The sequence below is a fragment of the Hylobates moloch genome, unplaced genomic scaffold, assembly GCF_009828535.3.
Source record: "Hylobates moloch isolate HMO894 unplaced genomic scaffold, HMol_V3 SCAFFOLD_12, whole genome shotgun sequence".
NCBI lineage: Eukaryota > Metazoa > Chordata > Mammalia > Primates > Hylobatidae > Hylobates > Hylobates moloch.
The window spans coordinates 96,112,228-96,131,645 of NW_026652287.1; the positions used below are offsets into that span (position 1 = coordinate 96,112,228).

At 48.9% G+C, this 19,418-nt stretch overlaps 1 protein-coding gene across 5 annotated transcripts in view; it reads left to right on the forward strand.

Annotated features, from left to right (window-relative positions):
* Positions 1 to 19,418, forward strand: part of ELK3 (ETS transcription factor ELK3) — a 136,850-nt gene that overhangs the window by 27,029 nt on the left and 90,403 nt on the right. For all 5 annotated transcript variants that reach the window (XM_058426049.1, XM_032170948.1, XM_032170950.2 and 2 more), the window contains one exon: positions 2,670 to 2,878. In XM_058426049.1, the coding sequence (XP_058282032.1) occupies positions 2,672 to 2,878 (207 nt within the window). In that variant the 5' untranslated portion in view covers positions 2,670 to 2,671. The remainder of the gene's footprint in view (positions 1 to 2,669; positions 2,879 to 19,418) is intronic.

The window sequence follows — 19,418 nt, forward strand, 5'->3', positions numbered from 1 at the left end:
TGTCACAGGTGCTGCTTCAGATGAAGGGCAGGTGGGGCTTGGCTTCGGACTTTGGGTTGAGTTCAGGTCACCTCCATGTGTCTCGTTCTGGGGTAGCAGCTTCCTGGCAGCATAGCACAGGAGCAAAAGTGCCAACTTATGATGCCTCCAAGAGCCCGGCTCGGCAATGGGATGCTGTCACTTCCCCGTGTCAGTCTCCTGGCCAAATGCAATCACATGGCAAAGCCCCAATGTCAGCACTCCTCCCACAGCCACTCCAGTGCAGGGCTACACAGTCACCTAAGGAGAGGGCAGTTGAGAACATTTAACAAGTCTGCCATATGCGTTCTCGTAAGTCACGCCCAGAACATGGTCTCTGACACATGGGGTTGGATTGCAATGAAAAGTGATTCTGTGATGCACAAGAAGCTCCGAGGAGGCCAGGCAGGTGGAAATGCTAAGTGTAAAATACATGGATAGATGTTTCTGCTGCCCTCCTGTCCCATTCGGAACGTGATGTCAGTTAAAAGTGGAGGGTGGCGGTGGCCGACCACTTTCCCACCTGGCATGTGAGCAGAGGCCCAACAGTCCCTTCCCTGCAGACCTCCAAACCCACTGGCAGCCTTCTGCCCTTAGGAGCAGATTCATCTGAGCAGGCACTTAAAGTTTCAAAGATACGTTAAAGCTGACTGATGTGTTTGGCCCAGAAAATCTCAAGAATTTGCGACAACTGTAAGCTGTTCTTAGTGCCAGTGAGGAGAAGAAGGTTGTGGCTCATATCCAAGTCATCAGAAGGGTGGTTCATAGGAGGAGTTGGGGCTCGTCAGCTGCCATGCATCCCAGCAAAGTGGGGGCTTGCAAGATTTGTGAGATGCAGAGGTGGTTTTGACCCAGCAATGAAAGGACTGTCTTACAGACCATTGTGGTTAATACTGATTTCTGTAAAGAATATCCCCTTTAAAGAGCCCTAAATAAAATGCCCTGTGGGTGATTGGAGAGCACTCCTAGTCTACGTTCCTTTAATTGAGAGGAGTTGTGGGGTTGACAATATTGGTACAAATAACCCTCCCCAAGGCAATTATTCTGGCTTCCAGGTCTCCCAGAGCTGCCCCCTGGGTTGCGGTCACTCCAGGTTCAGTCTCCCGCCCCCCGCCCACCAGGACTGCAGTGTCTCGCTCCCATCCAAGGGGATGATCCCTAGCTCTCTGTGCCACTCACAACAGTTGATCTGTGGCAAAGCTTTTGAGGCCAGTCTAACCAGCTTTTTTAAAATGTAATGAGGATTGATAACACAAATGGATTATTATTATTATTACTACTTAGAATCAATACCTATTGTCACGAAAGTCCTCAAATGCCTGAAATTGAGAAACTGCCCAGGAGTGGGGAAAAATTTCCTTGAGAAGGCGCTATTTGAGCTGGTTCACAGTGGATGAGAGAGTTCACCAGGCTCCAAAGCTAAGGAACAGCATTTTAGCCAGAAGGAATAGCATTTAAAAAGTTCACACCAGAGTTGAAGGAAAATGACAACATTATATAAGTTTTTGTCTCTTCATGGGAGAAATTGCTTTTCCCATCTGTGCACCTGTGATGGTGGGCTTTGACCTGCAGCGTGATGAGTGCCGGGAAAGGGAAGGTCTCTGCAGTTGGCAGTGATTGTTTGGTTTCACAAGCATCCACGGACTGGGCAGCTTTGAGCATTGTATGGGTTATCAGAGTGCTGGCAATACAAAGTAATCCAGCAAAGTCCCTTCCTCGTGAAGCTCATCACAGTAGGAAAGGCAGTTACACTTAGACATATACCGCAACCACAGGAGAGATATTCCAGGCACCTGTATAAAGTATGGGGTCCAGCATTTTAGTTAGAGACCGACTATATTAGTTCTTTCTCACATTGCTATAGAGAAATACCCAAGGCTGTATAAAGAAACGCGGTTTAATTGGCTCACAGTTCTGCAGGCCGTACAGGAAGCAGGATGCTGGCATCTGCTGGGTTTCTGGGGAGGCCTCAGGAAACCTGCCATCATGGCAGAAGGCAAAGGGGGAGCAGGCATGTCACATGGCCGGAGCAAGAGCAAGAGAGCGAGGGTCAAGGTGCTACACACTGTTAAATGACCAGATCTCATGAGAACTCAGTCACTAACTCAAGTGTGGTACCAAGGGGGATGATGCTAAACCATTCATGAGAAATCCACTCTTAGGATCCAGTCACTTCCCACCAGGCCCCACCTCCAATGTTGAGGATTACAGTTCAACATGAGATTTGGGCGGGGACACACATCCAAACTATACCACGGACCCACAAAGAAATTGATAGGATGGGCGGGAATAGACACTTGTGTTAAGTGGGGAACGGTTTGAATGCGGACCCGTTCTGCAAGTGGTCATGTCATTAATCATTGTTCCGCATCATTCCCCATGCATTGCTGTCACTCGCGGGGACATGTGGTGAATAGAGGAGGACCACAGGGCCTCCATGTGTTTCTGAATTGTGGCTGCTTACAGAAATACAGCCAGGAAGCTCCTGGTTCAGAGTGGCCCCTTGAGATGGAAGTGAAAGCTGCTTTTTATTAGGTTCACTGGGGCAAGGAGGGGACAGCTGAGTTGCCCATTCTGAAGCCCCCTCTCTCCCCACCAAGTTTGGTCAGCATCGTGACCAGCAGCTCTAACCTGGCCTCCTCTCCCCACAGGTATGGAGAGTGCAATCACGCTGTGGCAGTTCCTGTTGCAGTTGCTGCTGGATCAGAAACATGAGCATTTGATCTGCTGGACCTCGAATGATGGTGAATTCAAGCTCCTCAAAGCAGAAGAAGTGGCCAAGCTGTGGGGACTCCGAAAAAACAAAACAAATATGAACTATGATAAGCTGAGCAGAGCCCTGCGATACTATTATGACAAGGTAAACCCTTGACCTTGCATGGGGCCGTCTTGGGGAGGGTGGAATCCCTTCTGCGTTGTTCACTGATGAAAGAAGATAATAGCGTGCTATGAATCAAATTAGAAAATAAAATAGGGGCAGTGTATATACCTTCTTTTTGGGGAAAAGCTGTGCTGTAGGGATTTTCCCCACCCTCTGGACGCCCTTTGGATATTACTGAGGGTCACATTTTGTTTCTTCTGCATTTTCGTCTGAGTTTGCTGAAGAACTTTGCTAACAATAGAAATGAGATGCAGGCAGGCTCTGGGGCTTTCCTCATGTTGAATTGCTTGCATGACACGACGCGTGTTAAAATCCGGAAAGTCTGTTTATCCTGTCTGGTTTGTGGTTCAATTAAAGGGATCTTTCCTGGAAGGTGGTAGCTTTGGCAGATTATTTTTTTAACAACTCAGTGCCTCAGTATCCTCATTTATAAAACAGGAATCAGCATAGGAATAATAATAGGAATAGGAATCCCGTCTCAGGATTGTCGTGATGACCGACCAAGCCATTACATGGTAAGTACTTAGAACACTGCTTGGTATGTGGTGCTTGCAACTTCATGGGAAACTTCCTTAATTGGAAGAAAAAACATGTTCATTTTTAAGTCGTAGAGATGAGGCAGAGTTCTTTGATAAGTGATAATATAGCGTAGTTGCCAAAACCAGGACAGTTGGAGTGAGTTTTAATGCATTTCTGGAAAAGCAGTTTTAATGTGCTTGCTAGGGCAAAATTATTGCTATTTAAGAGAACCATTTCAGGCCTGTAATTGTTAGCCATTTCAGTTTGAATCTGTTGTTGCTGAATATTTAGCCTCTAAGACATAAAGGCATAGAGCCATGATAATGGTAAGCTTTTGTTCTGGTTTTATTGTTCATATTAAAAGGTAAATTAAAAACTGATTTAAATATTAGTTCCTGATCTATATTTAGGGCCTGCCGTCTGCCAACCTCTTTGGAATTCAAGACATAAGGATTATACATTTCAGGAAGTAGAGACATCATTAATTATAAAGTGTTCCTTTATATGATCGTAATTGCACGTGATTATGTCATTGAAATGCTAAAGGTGCTCTCCTTTAATGTAGCAATTAATTAATCCTGACTTACTGCAGAGTCCTACTAAGATATAAAAGCACTTCTTGCAAATTGCACTGTCTGAAAGCCTCGCAGATGGCTTATTGTTTGGCGTGTTTTCCCAGGTTCTAAGTTCTGCAGTGGGAACTGGGGCCGCTGAAGGAAAACACTCCCGTTGCCTGCTGGCAGAGTGCCTAAAAGCTGGGCTTTGAGACTCAAAAAGCATTTTCATTGTTTTCAGTCAAGGTGTCAAAAAAAGAAGTCCTCCCTCTGTGTCTGGGACTTGACTCATCTCTTCCCTGGCCTGGGCCTGGGGGCTTAAGGGTTGTGTCTCTTTAGCATGAAGGGATGTCCTGGGCTGGAAATGACTGCTCACAAAATTAGCAAAGCCATTCCTGTATAAACTACATCTCATCTCCCTTGGGCAGATTTTACAATCTCTTGAGAGAGCAGTTTCATAGCCTTCAGTCAACAAGTATGTTCTGGCACTTTCTGTTAGACGTCTAAGGTGCTGTGCTGAGCACTTCTTCCGCTTGTCTTCTTTAAACTTTACTACAACCCCATAGACAGGTGCTGCTGTCATCATCCTCCTTATACACGTGAGAACGTGGAAGCTTGGATGAGAAACCTGCCCAGGTACACACAGCCAGTGAGCAGCAGAGCCTGGATTTGAACCTAGCTGGTCCACCCAGGTTCCCAGCCAAAAGGCACACACACACCCTGCCTTCTGGGCCATTCATTTCCTTTGCCTTTGAATGTCTTGAGTTCCAGGTAGGCAGTCAGGCTGTCCAAAGGGTATTACAACCTAAGAAGTTTTGTTTCTTACGAAGAGCCTCAGGCTGGGCATAGTGCCTCACACCTAATCCCAGCACTTTGGGAGGCTGAGGCAGGAGGATCACTTGAGTCCAGGAGTCTGAGACCAGCCTGGGCAAGATGGTGAGACCCTGTTGTAACAAAGAATTAAAAATTAGCCGAGTGTGGAAGTGCATGCCTGTAGTCTCAGCTACTTGGGAGGCTGAGGTGGGAGGATCATTTGAGCCTGGGAGTTTGAGACTGCAGTGAGCTCTGATTGCACCACTGCACTCCAGCTTGGGCAATAGAGGGAGATCCTCTCTCTTAAAGAGAGAGAAAAAAAGGAAAGAAACAAATTCAGTACTGAAAAATCCCAGCAAACAATGTGCATCAGGTAGAGCCCAAGGTCAGGAGTCCGGGTGGCTGGTGTGGCCTGCCTGCCTGCACTGCCCCTTTCTCTCTTGCCAGGCAGAGCATGGGGGCTGGACACATGACCTTTGAGCAGCCCCAAGCATCGAGCTGGAGCTGGCAGTAAGGGCAAGAGCGGCCTCCTATCCTGTTGTATCATGTAGACTTTGGCCACCAGAAGAAATTGCTCCATGTCTTTCGTTCTACAGATATACCTGTCCACATGCACACACACACACACACACACGTATACACATACACACCTGTCCACATGCACACATACTTGTTCACATGCATACACAGATGTCCACATGCACACATGCCCACATGCACACACAGAGGAACACACGTACACACAGATGTACACATGCACACACAGACGTCCACACGCACACACATGCCCACACGCACACACAGATGTACACATGTACACACACGCCCACATGCACACACAGATGTACACATGTACACACAGATGTGCACATGTACACAGATGTACACATGTACACACCCATGCCCACATGCACACACATACCCACATGCACACACAGATGTACACATGTACACACCCATGCCCACATGCACTCACATGTCCATATGCACACACAGATGTACACATGTGCACACCCATGCTCATATACACACAGATGTACACGTGTCCACACAGATGTACACATTTGCACACACATGCATACGCACATGCACACAGGCACACACCCACTTGCACACACACATCCACATGCACACGTGGCCATTGCCATATGCACACACGTGCACACGCATACATGTACATGTGCACACATGGCTGTTTGATTCTTATAAAATGCTCTCAAGTGATGAGCAAGATGGAAAGTTAGACTCTTAATACTGTTTAAAAAGAAAAGGAGAGCGGGAGGAAGATGAGGAGAAGAAAAGAGATGAGTGAGGGAAATGGAGGGAGAGGAAAAAAAGGGGATGGAGAAAGAGGGAGGAAGAGGAGGCATGTCAAAAAAAGATGACGAAAACTACACTCTATTTGACATTTTTCGATGACCAGTTTCTTCCTTCCGTTTCACTCTGTGATGATAGGTGTAAGTTGACTGTGTGCATTGCCAGTCTGTGACCGTTTTCGACTCACAGAAATGGCAGTCTGAAGTGGCTCGGCCTCTCACTTGAGAGACAGATTGGAGCAGAGTCTTTGTGGATGCAAAGCCACCTGGGCCACTGCCGTGTGTGCCACCCTGAACTTCGAGCTGCCCGGAACCGCGTGCGTTTCTCAGCGTCACGTACAGCTCAGCCTGACCCGTTTGCCTTTTAGTGTTCTCTTCCTTCTCGGTGTCCTCCTCCTCTTCCTCACTAACATTCATCCAGAGCCTTTCAGTGCAGAAATCAGGTAGCTGCTGAACTCGGCGGCTGCGTCCTTTTTCCCATCATCTCTCCTGTCCTTTGCTAGCTGTCATTTCTTCCCTCTTGGCTGCAACTGCACATTCCTGGGTTTGTCCTAATAGGGAATTTATCCCACTTGAGTAGACAAGCATGAGAATATCATTATTTTTATATATGTTATATTTTTAGCAGAGAAAAAAGTGGAAAATGTGTGCAAACTTGCAGAAAGAAGGCCCCAGAGGAGGGTCGTCCCTGTGCCCATGTGGTCAGGAAGGCCCCGGAGGAGGGTCGTCCCTGTGCCCATCTGGTCAGGTTGGGGCTGAGGCACTTTAATCATTGCTCCTCCTAAGAGTGTTCTTTTCCTCCCCTCTCAGGTTATAATAGCGAGGTAGTTACAGCCTGAGCTCCAGCCTAGATCATCTGGGTTTGAATCCAGCTCCATGACTGTGGCCGTGTTGCCTAATCTCTCTGAGTCTCAGCTTCCTTTTCTGTAAAGTGGGTCTAATAGTAGAGTCTACACTGTGGGGCTGTGGTGGGATTCACTGTGTTCACACGTGTGCAGGGCTGAGAACAGGGCCCCAAACAGGGTAGGCACAATGAAGCATGAGTCAGAATAATAATACAGATGACAGTTTCTCTATCACTAATTTGAACATTTCAGACAGTGCAAACAAGAAAATTAGAAACTGGGAGCATCACTTGAGCTCAGGAGTTCAAGTCCAGCCTGGGCAACATAGCGAGACCCCTGTCTCTTTTTAAAAAATTTAGTACAATTTATTAAAAAAAGAAGAGGCCGAGCATGGTGGCTCACACCTGTGATCCTAGCACTTTGGGAGGCCAAGGTGGGTGGATCATGAGGTCAAGAGATCGAGACCAGCCTGGCCAACATGGTGAAACCCCGTCTCTACTAAAAATACAAAAATTAGCTGGGCGTGGTGGTGCGCACCTGTGGTCCCAGTTACTCCAGAGGCTGAGGCAGGAGAATCGCTTGAACCCGGGAGGCAGAGGTTGCAGTGAGCCGAGATTGCGCCACTGCCCTCCAGCCTGGCTACAGAGCGAGACTCTGTGTCAAAAAAAAAAAAAAAAAAAAAGATCAAAACCTTTGTTGCCGTGTTGCTGCTCAGGCACGTGGAGATAGGGAAACGCCGGATCTGAGTATAATGGCCCTTTGCACTTAGGACCTATCAGGAGCACTTTGTCGTGCTTTTTAATGACTGAAGACAGATGACGACAGTTTCTTTCCTCAGTTGCTTATTTTCATATATTTAATCTGTTCTGAAAATTCAACTGTGGAGATGCTTTCTTATTTAAATGACTCTCCCTCACCGCTCTGAATCAAAGCCCTGGCACTTCTCTGAGCACCTGCAGTTGGAGCCAGTTTCCACCTTCTGGACTGTCTTAGTGACTGGTGGGAGCTTGGTATCCAGAGCCCTCGAGGTTAGAGTCCAGCTGTCCCTCAACCTCAGAGTCTCAGTTCACCCACTGGAAAGTGGTGATGGGAACAGCACCCTTCCTTGTCGGACTGCGTGAGGGTGGAAAGAGATGATAAGATGACGTGGATAAGGTGCTTAGCACGGTATCAGGCACCTACTCAGTGAAGGCTCATCATTCCAGTTATGCGTATTTATAAAACTGACTGTATTGTGTCGTAGCTGTCTGTATATAGCTGCCTTCATCGTGGCCTTCTGGCTGCACCACTTTTGTCGCTCTGGTACTTCGGACAGGGTCTGGTGTGTATTAGTTGCTTAGTAAATGCTAGATGAGTGAGCAAATGGATAAAACACTGATATGTCCACTACTCAAATGCACCCAATTTATGTCATGAAAGTTGATATTAATGAGTGATAAACAACAACAAAAAAAGCAGTCATTGCTTTTTGTTTATTGTCCTGTAGTTGCCTAGGGCTGCCAGATCAGATGACCACAAACTGCAGGTGGCTTAAAACAACAGAAATGTGTTGTCTCACAATTCTGGAGGCCAGATGTCCAGAGCCAGGGTGTCAGCAGAGCTGTGCTCCCTCTGACTCGGGTGGACTCTTTCCTGGCCTCTCCCCAGCCCCACGCTTGCCAGCAGTCCCTGGCGTGCCTTGGCTTGCAGCGGCCTCACTCGGATCGCTGCCCCCGTCGTCACATGATATTCTCCCCATTCTGTGTGTCCAGATTTTGCTTTTTTTTCTTTTTGAGACAGAGTCTCGCTCTGTCGCCCAGGCTGGAGTGCAATGGCATGGTCTCAGCTCACTGCAAACTGCCTCCCAGGTTCAAGGGAGTCTCCTGCCTCAGCCTCCCGAGTAGCTGGGACTACAGGCATGTGCCACCACACCTGGCTAATTTTTGTGTTTTTAGTAGAGATGGGGTTTCAATATGTTGGCTAGGCTGGTTTTGAACTCTTGACCTTTTGATCTGCCCGCCTCATCCTCCCAAAGTGCTGGGATTACAGGCTTGAGCCACCGTGCCTGGCCGATTTTCCTCTTCTTATGAGGATACCGGTTATTGGATTAGGGCCCACCTTAATGCATTATGACCTCATCTTAACTTGGTTACATCTGTAAAGACCCCTTTCTAAATAAGGTCCTAGTCGCAGGTATTGGGGATTAGGACGTCAGCATAGTTGGGGAAGGACAAAATTCACCCTGTAAGACCTCCATAATACAGTCATGTACCACATAACGTTCTGGTCCACAGTGGGCCACATATATAACAGCGGTCCCATAAGACTGTAATTCCATATTTTTACTGTACCTTTTCTACATTTAGATACATTGAGATACATACATACTTACTATTATATTACAGCTGCCTACATACAGTATTCAGTACAGTAACGTGCTGTACAGGTTTGTAGCCTAAAAGCATATAGCATAGCCTTGGTGTGTGATAGGCTAGACCCTCCAGGTTTGTGCAAGTACATGCTATGATGCTCGCACAACAACGAAATTGCCCAGCAACGCATTTCTCAGAACGTAGCCTCATCGTTAAGTGATGCATGACTGTATTTCAGACACTGCTGGGCTTTTTGTTTAGATTTTCGAAATTACACTTAAAAGGACAGTGTTGGTTTCCCTCTATAAGTGATGATTCGATTCAGCAAATCCTAAAAGGAAACTGCTTCCCACGACAGGCACAGCACCTAGATTCTGCAGCAGGTACAATACTAGACTGTGACAGGTGTGACACTAGAATCAAAGACACATCGCTGAGCCAAGTCCCCAGGATGGAGACAGGTCCACCCAAGACAAGTCCTGCCGTGGGGGGATTCAGAGTTGCTGGGAATTGAGCAGCTCCTTGGCCTCGAAGTGCACATGGTTTTAATAGATGACTTAAATGGGAAGAAAAGGTGACCCCGGGGGCGCCAATCCTGGATTGGCAGTGCTGGGATTGGAGGCTCTGATCACTGTGCTCAGAGGCTCCTTCCTGCACCTGCAGTTCTGTGGAGTGCACGTGACGCAGGTGCAGGGAAAGTCTGGAGGGCCGGGGTTCCGCAGCCGAGCTCCGCCAGGGAACTGCTTCCCCCAGTTAAGCTTTTGAAGAGGCTACGGGGCAAACCCAATTAGAATTCCAAGAACGGAGTGATGCCCCGTCCAGGGAGCGGCATGTTTTGCAACCCGGGTATGGATGAAAGGCCCCTGTTTCATTTGAGAAACACACAGGTCATGGGAGGCCCTCGTGGCTGAGCCCGTGAGGGACAGAAACCAGAGTCCGTAGAGGCCTAAACAGGACATTTAATTGAGGCCTGGGCATTTTACACTGCGTCTCTCCAGCTTTTTCCCTTGGTCTCGCTTTCAGCCCTAGGAGATGGGTTTGTTACTGTAGTTCTGATGGTGTGAATTTTTGGATAAGGTTTTTATTTTTTTCCTTAGGTTTAAACTGAGTCTTCCAGAAGGTACTTTTATAACCTGAAGTAACAGTAAGGATCTTTTTCAGAGATTTTATTTATTAACAAGCTAAAAACTCTTTCACTCCTTAACATCAGACAGATGGACCCTTCATCTTAGAGTAGAGAGAATAGCGGGGGCCAATGCCCAGAGCATTTCTGTCACTGGCTCTGACAACTGCCAGGCACCTTATGGACCAAGCCTGAGGGGCAGGAATTCCTGCTGGGATTCACAGCATTAACCACTTCTTGAATAAGCCTTTTTTTTTGGAGACACAGTTTCACTCCTGTCGCCCAGACTGGAGTGCAGTGGTGCGATCTCAGCACACTGCAACCTCTGCCTCCCAGGTTCAAGTGATTCTCCTGCCTCAGCCTCGCGAGTAGCTGGGATTACAGGTGTGTCCCACCATTCCCAGCTAGTTTTTGTATTTGTAGTAGAGATGGGGTTTCACCAGACTAGTCTTGAATTCCTGACCTCAGGTGATCTGCCCGCCTCAGCCTCCCAAAGCGCTGGGATTACAGGCATGAGCCACAGCACCTGGCCTAGGGTTTTTAATTATACATCCACCTCCAGTTGACACAGCCTCTCCTTTCACCTCTGCCTTTTCCTCACCATCCAGCCATCCCTTTGAAAACATACCTCCCTCCTCCTGAGGGGCTCAGCGGCTGGTCGGGGAGACAGACATGAAACCAATTTTAGTAGAGAACCCCGTGTAAAGTGCTGGCATGGCAAATGTGGGGGCCTTCCGGGAGAGCAGGGAGGGAAATAGAGGCAGAGAGAAGGTCTCCGGAGGTCAAGGCACTCGATCTGGATCTTAAGGAGTGAGAATGAGTTTACCCGGCTGAAAAAAGTTAGGAAGGGGTATACCAAGCAGGGAACAGTGTGAGTAAAGGCAGGGATGTGTGGATGAGTTTGACCGTTCAAGCACAGAGTATCTTGGGAGTGAGGGCAAGATGTGGTTGGAAAAGTGAGTGGGGAATGGAGTGTCGAGTGTATCATGCTAAAGGGTTGGAACTCTGTGGTGAGAGCCAATGAAGAGTTAAAAGCTGGCCGGGCGCAGTGGCTCACGCCTGTAATCCCAGCACTTTGGGAGGCCGAGGCGGGTGGATCATGAGGTCAGGAGATCAAGACCATTCTGGCTAACATGGTGAAAACCCCGTCTCTACTAAAAATGCAAAAATTAGCTGGGCATGGTGGTGGGTGCCTATAAATCCCAGCTACTCAGGAGGCTGAGGCAGGAGAATTGCTTGAACCTGGAAGGCAGAGGTTGCAGTGAGCCAATATGGCACCACTGCACTGCAGCCTGGGCAGCTGAGCGAGACTCCATCTTAAAATAAATAAATAAATAAAAATACATTAAAAAAAGTTAAAAACAAGAGATGGGGGAGGGGCGGGGAATGCTCACGCCTGTAATCCCAGTACTTTGGGTGGCCAAGATGAGAAGATTGCTTGAGCCCAGGAGTTTTGAGACCAGCCTGGGCAATATAGTGAGGCCTTGTTTCTACAAAAACAAACAAACAAAAACCCCCCAAAACAAAAAACTAATAATAATAATAGATAAGCAAAAAGGACAAAAAATTAGCTGGGCATGGTTGTGCGCACCTGTATTCCTACTTGCTGGGGAGGCTGAGGCAGGAGGATCACTTGAGCCCAGGAAGTAGAGGCTGCAGTGAGCTCTTATTGTATGACTGCACTCCAGCCTCAGCAACAGAATGAAAGAGCAAAACTCTGTCTCTTAAAAAAAAGCAAGGGAGTGCTATGATCAGATTTCCATTTTAGAAATAAAAATCTGTGTCTCCTCTTACTGTTCTTGGCATGGATCGTTTTACACCCGACCATACAGCTTTGATATTTCTGGCCAGATACCATGAATCTATTTCTCTCTGCTGGCCGAGTTGGCCCTATCACACCTTCAGCATGAGGGTGGAGAGGGAAAAGGGATGGGTTGTGGTATTCCCATAAGGTGGGCAACTGTCTTCTGCTCACGAGAAGCTGAAGACACGGGCTCTCTCTGTTGTTGCAGAAGGAGACCTGGAAGCTTTCACAACCCCTCATCCTCTTCCGTCCAGCAGACCTTTTGTCCTTGCTGGCGGTGAACATTCAACCCCGGGGGAGGCTGAAAGCTCTGCTGGCTCCCTTCTCATCAAGAGAGGAAAATGGTGATAGGATGAAAAATCCTCCCGTCTCCACAGCAACCTCTTGGCTTAGCCTCACGATGTACTGAACAATCTTTACTTAATTGGAAGGGATTTCAGGGAGAACAGTCAAGACAAAGTCATTGGCAACCTATTCCTGGAATTAGAACGCATCACCTTCCTAACTTAATTGGATAATTCATTTTAAATTGGGTGTGCAATCACGACAAGAAAATGTTAGTATTAATAATACATATCTGAGATTGACTGCCTCTCCCAAGAAGCCTGGCCCTGGTGGAATTCTTTAATTCCTCCAAAATAAATTTTGCAAAGATAAAATGATGTTGTCAAAGTGGAAAAAGAACAAACATCCAGCAGGCATTCATATCCCAGAACTTTCTAGAACACCTTTGTTGGTCGTGGAACGCTAGGGAAGACCTGGACTCCCTTTGGGGTGTTTTATGGATCGAGGGGGCCCTCTGTGCCCAGCCCTGGGTATGAGTGTTGAGGGCCTGGTGTGTTTTGCTGAGTGTCTTTCTTTCCTACCATAGCAGCTTCTCAGATGGTTGGAAGAATAACAGATGGCAATGGGGCTATTGCCTGGGGGCGCAGGGGATGACCAGGGCCTCTCTCGCGAGCTCGGGTCCTGGAAGCTGCTTAGAGACCTGTGGAGTGGCTGAACCGCCTCATGGAGGTCTTCCAATCTGGTCACATTGCGCGGGGAGATGGCAGCTGGTATCGGGGCCAGGCTGCTGGGAGCAGGGGGCTGCGTGTTGACTGAAGGTGCTGCCTGTCTTGCACGTGCTTCCAGGCCAGCTTCCCTGTGGCACTCAGTGTTCCCCCAAAATAGGGCAGTTGCTAAGAAACAGGGATGAGCCAGAGGCCCGGGAGCGCCGTCAACACTGTGTTGATGAGGATGCTTCTGCGCCAGGGGCTCGGCTGCCAAAGCTCCCGCGGCCTTGCCAGATCCACTTACGTCAGGCTGTTGCCCAAGCCCACACCGAGTCTGCGTTTGCCAGCATGAGCGTTCCTGCTTCTGGGATTTGAGCTGCAGGAAAATTTAGTGGTTGTGTAGACAAACTCACAAAAACTCCAACATTCACAGCATAGCACCCACCACCCGCCATCCACCCACGCCTCAGCTGCTCCTCTGCACGGCCTCTCCCCCACCCCTGCCTGTCTCCTCCACGGCTCCTCTCAGTTCCTACCCCAAATTTGTAACATACAAAAGAGATGCTTACGTGTGTGCAGCATTTTGTTTTAAGCCAGGCACTGTGCTAGGTATTTTTACATGTATTAGCTGATTTTCCAATTTGTGATGCACCAGTGCTGGTGGTCAATATTGAGCCCATTTGAGAGGTGGGGATGCTGAGTCTCCAAGAGGTGTAAGTCACGGACTCAAGATGCAGCAGCAGGGCAGAGGTTTCAGACCAAGAGTGTTGACCCCCAAGGCCCATGCCTGGGCTTCCAGAGCTGGAGGGCGACACAGCTCCAGAGCCCTGGGTCCAGACATGAGTCCTGTGTGCCCAGTACTGCTGATGATTACCCCAAGGGCAGCCAGGGAGGAGAGACAGGCCCCCGGTATTTTTTAATTGAAATGACAGTGGAAAAACTGCTGGCAAGATTATCTGAGTCAGCTGAAAATGTGAGTTCGAGTGGCCCCAGAATACCCCACGCTTCCAGAAGATGCTTCCTACGGAAAGTACTGCAGCGTGGCACTCCTCTGCGTGTGTGCCTCCCAGCTCCCGGCGGCCTCCAGGAAGGAGTCCAAGCTCCCTTCACCATCTCACCCCAACCCAACTGCCTTCCCTGTACCCCCACAGCCACCCCCTACCCCAGCATCTTCTCAGGCCCCCTCCTTCCCCCTGCCCTTCCTGCCTGGCTCACTCCTTGCCACCCTTCAGACTCCTCTCTGTGCCTTCTCCAGCTGGCGCCTCACTTGGTGATGGCCGTGTCTGTTCCACGGCCCCTCCCAGAGGGACTTGGTTCCTCCTGCTGTCATTGCGTCTCCCTTACGGGGCCGCATGCTGGGTTTTCTTACCATTTCCTGCATCCTGCAGAGCCGAGGGCGTGGCAGTGCCAATCAAGTGTAGTAGGAATGAGGAAGAAACAAGCATCCTTCTCCATGGCACAGAACGGAGTCTGTCACCTTGGAAAGTCACTCAAGAAAGCGTCTTGCCCTACCTACCCCTCCTTTAGCAAGTGAGGATCCTCAAGGGGAGGGGAGTTTCCAAGTCAACTAGTGACAAAGCCAGGATGAGAAGACATTCCCAGACCACCTGTGGCTAATGACACACACTGCCCCGCCATGCCATCTGCCAGTGCTGGAGTTGGCCACTCAACACAGGAAGGTCAAGGTCAGTGTTAGCAGCTCCCCCACCCAGCAGGGGAAAGGGAAAGACTTGCATTGGGGAGCAGTTTTATTTATTTATTTTTATTTATTTATTATTATTATTTTTAGATGGAGTCTTGCTCTGTCACCCAGGCTGAAGTGCAGTGGTGAGATTTTAGTTCACTGCAACCTCCACCTCTTGGGTTCGAGCGATTCTCCTGCCTCAGCCTCCTGAGTAGCTGGGACTATAGGTGCGCCCCCACACCTGGCTAATTTTTGTATTTTTAGTAGAGACGGGGTTTCACCATGTTGGCCAGGCTGGTCTCGAACTTCTGACCTCAGTTGATCCACCTGCCTTGGCCTCCCAAAGTGCTGGGATTACAGGTGTGAGCCACCACCCTGCCTGAGCAGCTTTGTGTTCTATGTTATTAACACTTCAAAGGGCTTTGAATAAAAGTACCCTTGAGTGTTTAAGGGGAGCCAGGAGGGAGACAGGACTCCAGGTCCAGCCAGCAGCAGCGCCCAGCCAAGAAGGCGGGGAGAAAAATGCTGTGAACGTCCAGTCGAAGCCTCCCGGGTTGGGGTGTCCTGCCAGGCCAGCAAGCCAGCACTTCTCACTAGCACCCTCAGGGTGCCACGTGTACTCAGGCAGCAGGGATGAAGAGCGCCTCAACTTCAGGCTGGCCAAATTTGGTGAGATAGTTCACGCTGCAGCTTACCGGTGCCAGAAGGCAAAGAAACCTCAACCCAAACCACAAGAAAACCTCCCCCGGGAGCCGACAGAGTCGGCCTGTTCAGAGACAGATTTCCAGCCTTCATTGGCAGCACATCATTCTTAGAAGTTTGGAATGGGTGTGAGTGGGTGTGTACGTGTGTGTGTGTGCACACGCTCCAAAGTTCAGCTTTGCACAAGGGACAGCCCAGGCTCCACCTAACCCCGTGCCTGTACCATCGCAGCTGGAAGGGCCGCTTGCACCCCAGGGGCAGCCCCAGGCTGGGCCTCCTCTGCCTCGCTGAACAGAGACAATTTTAAGAAAGGGGTGTATTAGTTTCCCAGGGCTGCTGTAACAAATGACCCCAAACTTGGTGGCTCAAAACAATAGAAATGTATTCTCTGAAGGTTTTGGAAGCCAGAAGTGTGAAATCCAGGTGTCTGCAGGGCCCCGCTCCCTCTGAAGGCCGTAGGGAAGAATCCCCCCTTCCTCTTCCGGCTTCTGGTGGGCTCCAGCCACCCTCGGTGTTCCTTGACTTGGAGCTGTCTCACTCCAGTCTCTGCCTCTGCATCCCATGACTTTCTTCCCTGTGTATGTCTTTCTGTGTCTTCATGAGGACAGAAGCCACTGACTTCAGTGCCTACCCCAAATCCAGGATGATTCCGTGTCGACATCTTTAACCAATTACATCTGTAAGAATCCTGCTTCCAAATCAGATCACATTCTAAGGTCCTTGGTGGACATGAATTTGGCAGGGACATTAGACTCACTGCAGCGGTGGGTGGAGGGGGAAGATTGCCTTGGTGAGAAGCAGTTCAGGTTTATGGGTCAGAGGAGCCCTTTCATAAGATGCTCTTTAATAGCTGGGTGTGGCGCTCCAGTACTTTGGGAGGCCGAGGTGAGAGGATCGCTTGAACCCGTGAGTTCAGGATCATAAGATGCTCTTTAGTGGGGGTGGGTGTGAGGTGAGCCTGCCCCCCAGACGTGTGTAGCAGAGTCTCTTATGGCCAGCTGACTGCTCACTGTCCCTCTGCTTCAATGGCAGAGACAGAGCAGAGGCAGGGGATGTCACACTGCATCCAAGCCACTGAGGGGCACTTCAAGGACAGAAGCCGGCTTCACTCCTTCTCCGTTCTTCAGAGCCTGGCACAGGGCCACCCATAAGAGAGTGTGTATTCAGTGTTCATTGAAAGCCAGTTGTGGTGGCTTGAACCTATAGTCCCAGCTACTTGGGAGGCTGAGGCAAGAGGACTGCTTGAGCCCAGGAGCTCCAGGCTGCAGTGTGTAGCAGTTGTGCCTGTGAATAGCCCCTGCACTCCAGCCTGGGCAATGCCAGCAAGACCCCATCTCTCAAAAACAAAAACAATGTTTGCTGAAAGAATGTTTGCTTGTCGGAGAGATACAGTAACTACTTGTTCTAACTTTGGAGAAAGGACACTTCGGGTTTCATGTCAGGAAGTAGTGAGTCAGACTGTGGTCTGGATGGGAACCCAAAAGCAGGAGTTGAAGAAAATGTGTTGGCCAGGAAGCCGCGGCCTGGAGATACTCCTCTGCTACTTGTGGGGGTTGTGAACTCAGCTGGGAGCCTCGGGTCTCACATCTGTGAAGTGGGCATCAAAGCGTTGTGAGGCTAACATGAGATTGTGTGTGAGCCTTCTGTAAACTGTAAAGTGAGGTGCCCACCCAAGCAATTTTCCTGGAAGGCAGAATAAAATGAAAAGTGTGATATAATGAGCAGTGTGTATGATTAGATTATTGCACACTAAGCAAGATTCACTGGGTGAGGGTCATGTTGTAAGGACCTGTGTGAGTGAGGCACTGACTGCGTTGAGTCTTTAGAAAAAAAGAGCCTATGGGGTATTTTTATTCCCATTTTAGGGGTGAGTAAACTGAGCCCTGTGTAGATGTTCAGTAACTTTCCCAAGGTCATAGTAAGCAGAGAGGCTGGAATTCAAACCCAGATCTGTTCACCCCAGCATTGGGTCCACATGACTTCTGGCCTGTCAAGGCTCCTGGCCTGTGCCCTTGTGTGAGCTGCTGCTGGGCACAGGCCTGGGGACAGCCGGGGGAGCTTGGCAGTGGGTGCCATCACCGGGCTGTATATGGTGGACGCGAGCTTCCTGTTGTTTTTCTGTCACCCTCGTCCCTTGGATGGCATGCCACTTATAGTTTGGCTGCTCATGTCCAGTCTGCTGCAGTGGGAGTGCTGGGTCCCCCGTGCCTCATGTTAGGGTGGCCTTCCAAAGCGGGCACCTTCTCTACCCTGTGGATTGGCAGAGGCATTTCTATTTGTAGGTAATGAGCAGACCTTACGGAAGATTGGTCTCTTCTGCCCGAAGAGCTAGAAATAACTGTTCTCAAGCAAGGCCCATGCTTCTCAGCATGAGCTGGTTTTCCCAGGCACTCTGCAGTTAACCCCACTATTACTCTGGAATGCAGAGACCCCTTGGTCCTGACGGATTTACTGTAGCAGCAGCCTCTGCTTCCAAATGCAGCTGCTTTCTGGAAGAGGGTGTGGTGGCGGAACAGAAATGGCTTAGGTCTTGGCACTAGATACAATTGGGTTCAAACTTTGGTTTCACCAGTTACAAGCTGTGTGACCTTGGGCTAGTCAGCTTTTTAGTTCCTATTTCTTTCTCTTAAAAAGTCTTAATTTGACAAGTAATACATATCAAATATACATTTTTTAATGTGAAAATACACATAAGCAAAAAGAAATATGAAAAATCACTGTTAAATTTTAGTATACATCTTTTAAGATGAATTTTTCTACCTCCTTTTATTTACACATATATGCATACATACAGTAGAAAACATATAAATATATATGCAATAGAAAATTTTTAAAATAATGGAATTATTCATATATATATTTTTTTCACCTAATGTATATTTAAAGGTATGGGGAAGTGTTAGCAATGTCGTGTCCCCTGAAATAGCTACGTGGTATTCCATTGTATGGCTCTCCCAATATTTAACCTACCCCCAGGTGGTGGACAGTTGGATATAACCTCGCTGTCCAGGGGGACCTTGGCTTCTCCATCTCTGCAGTGGGATAACAGTGCCCGTCCTGCAAGGCAGCTGTGTGTGCCCAGCATGCGGCTGGCCCTCATAAATGCTGGCTTCTTTCCTTGTCCTTTCTCTGCACTGGTTCCTTTCACGTAGGGTATCTACCACGATAAAATTGAGTGTGCCCCAAATAAATGCATTGTCTCGTGTGTCTGCTCAGCACCTGAACTGGTTCCTGCCTCGGGTCTCGCTGACAAGTGCTCAGGGCCAGCAGCTTCCCGTTGGCCTCTCCCAGGAACCCTGAGCAGAGGCCTGAGCCCAAGCGGACGCTGCAAGGCTGCTCTTCTCCCTCCCAGTCTGGGCAGCATGGTTTCTGCTCTGAGAAGCCGCGGGGAGCAGTTGAGATGAGCTGGGTGCCTGGTTAGTGTCTGCACCACCTTTCCAGGCCTGACGTGTGGCGTCTCGCCTGTAGGCTGTGGCCAGCATCTAAGCGGAGCACTTGGATCCAGCAGTTATTCACATCTGCGGCTCCCTGCGTCCCCCTCCTAGAACCTCCCCCCAACCCCCAAATTAATTGGATTGTGTAAGGTTTTCGTCACAGTGGATGTCAAGTGCTGGCCGTGTTAGGCACAATAGAATATAAGCCTTGTATCTATTTCTTGTCTGAACCCAACTAAATAAAAACATCGTGTTTCCCTGCTCAGTTGAGATATGTAAACCAGATGTAATTCTGCCTGCTGTGCGACTGATCATGTTACCCAGAACTTTGGACAAAGCTAGCAGAATATGCACAGCCTTCTATGAGGGTTAATTTTGTCTA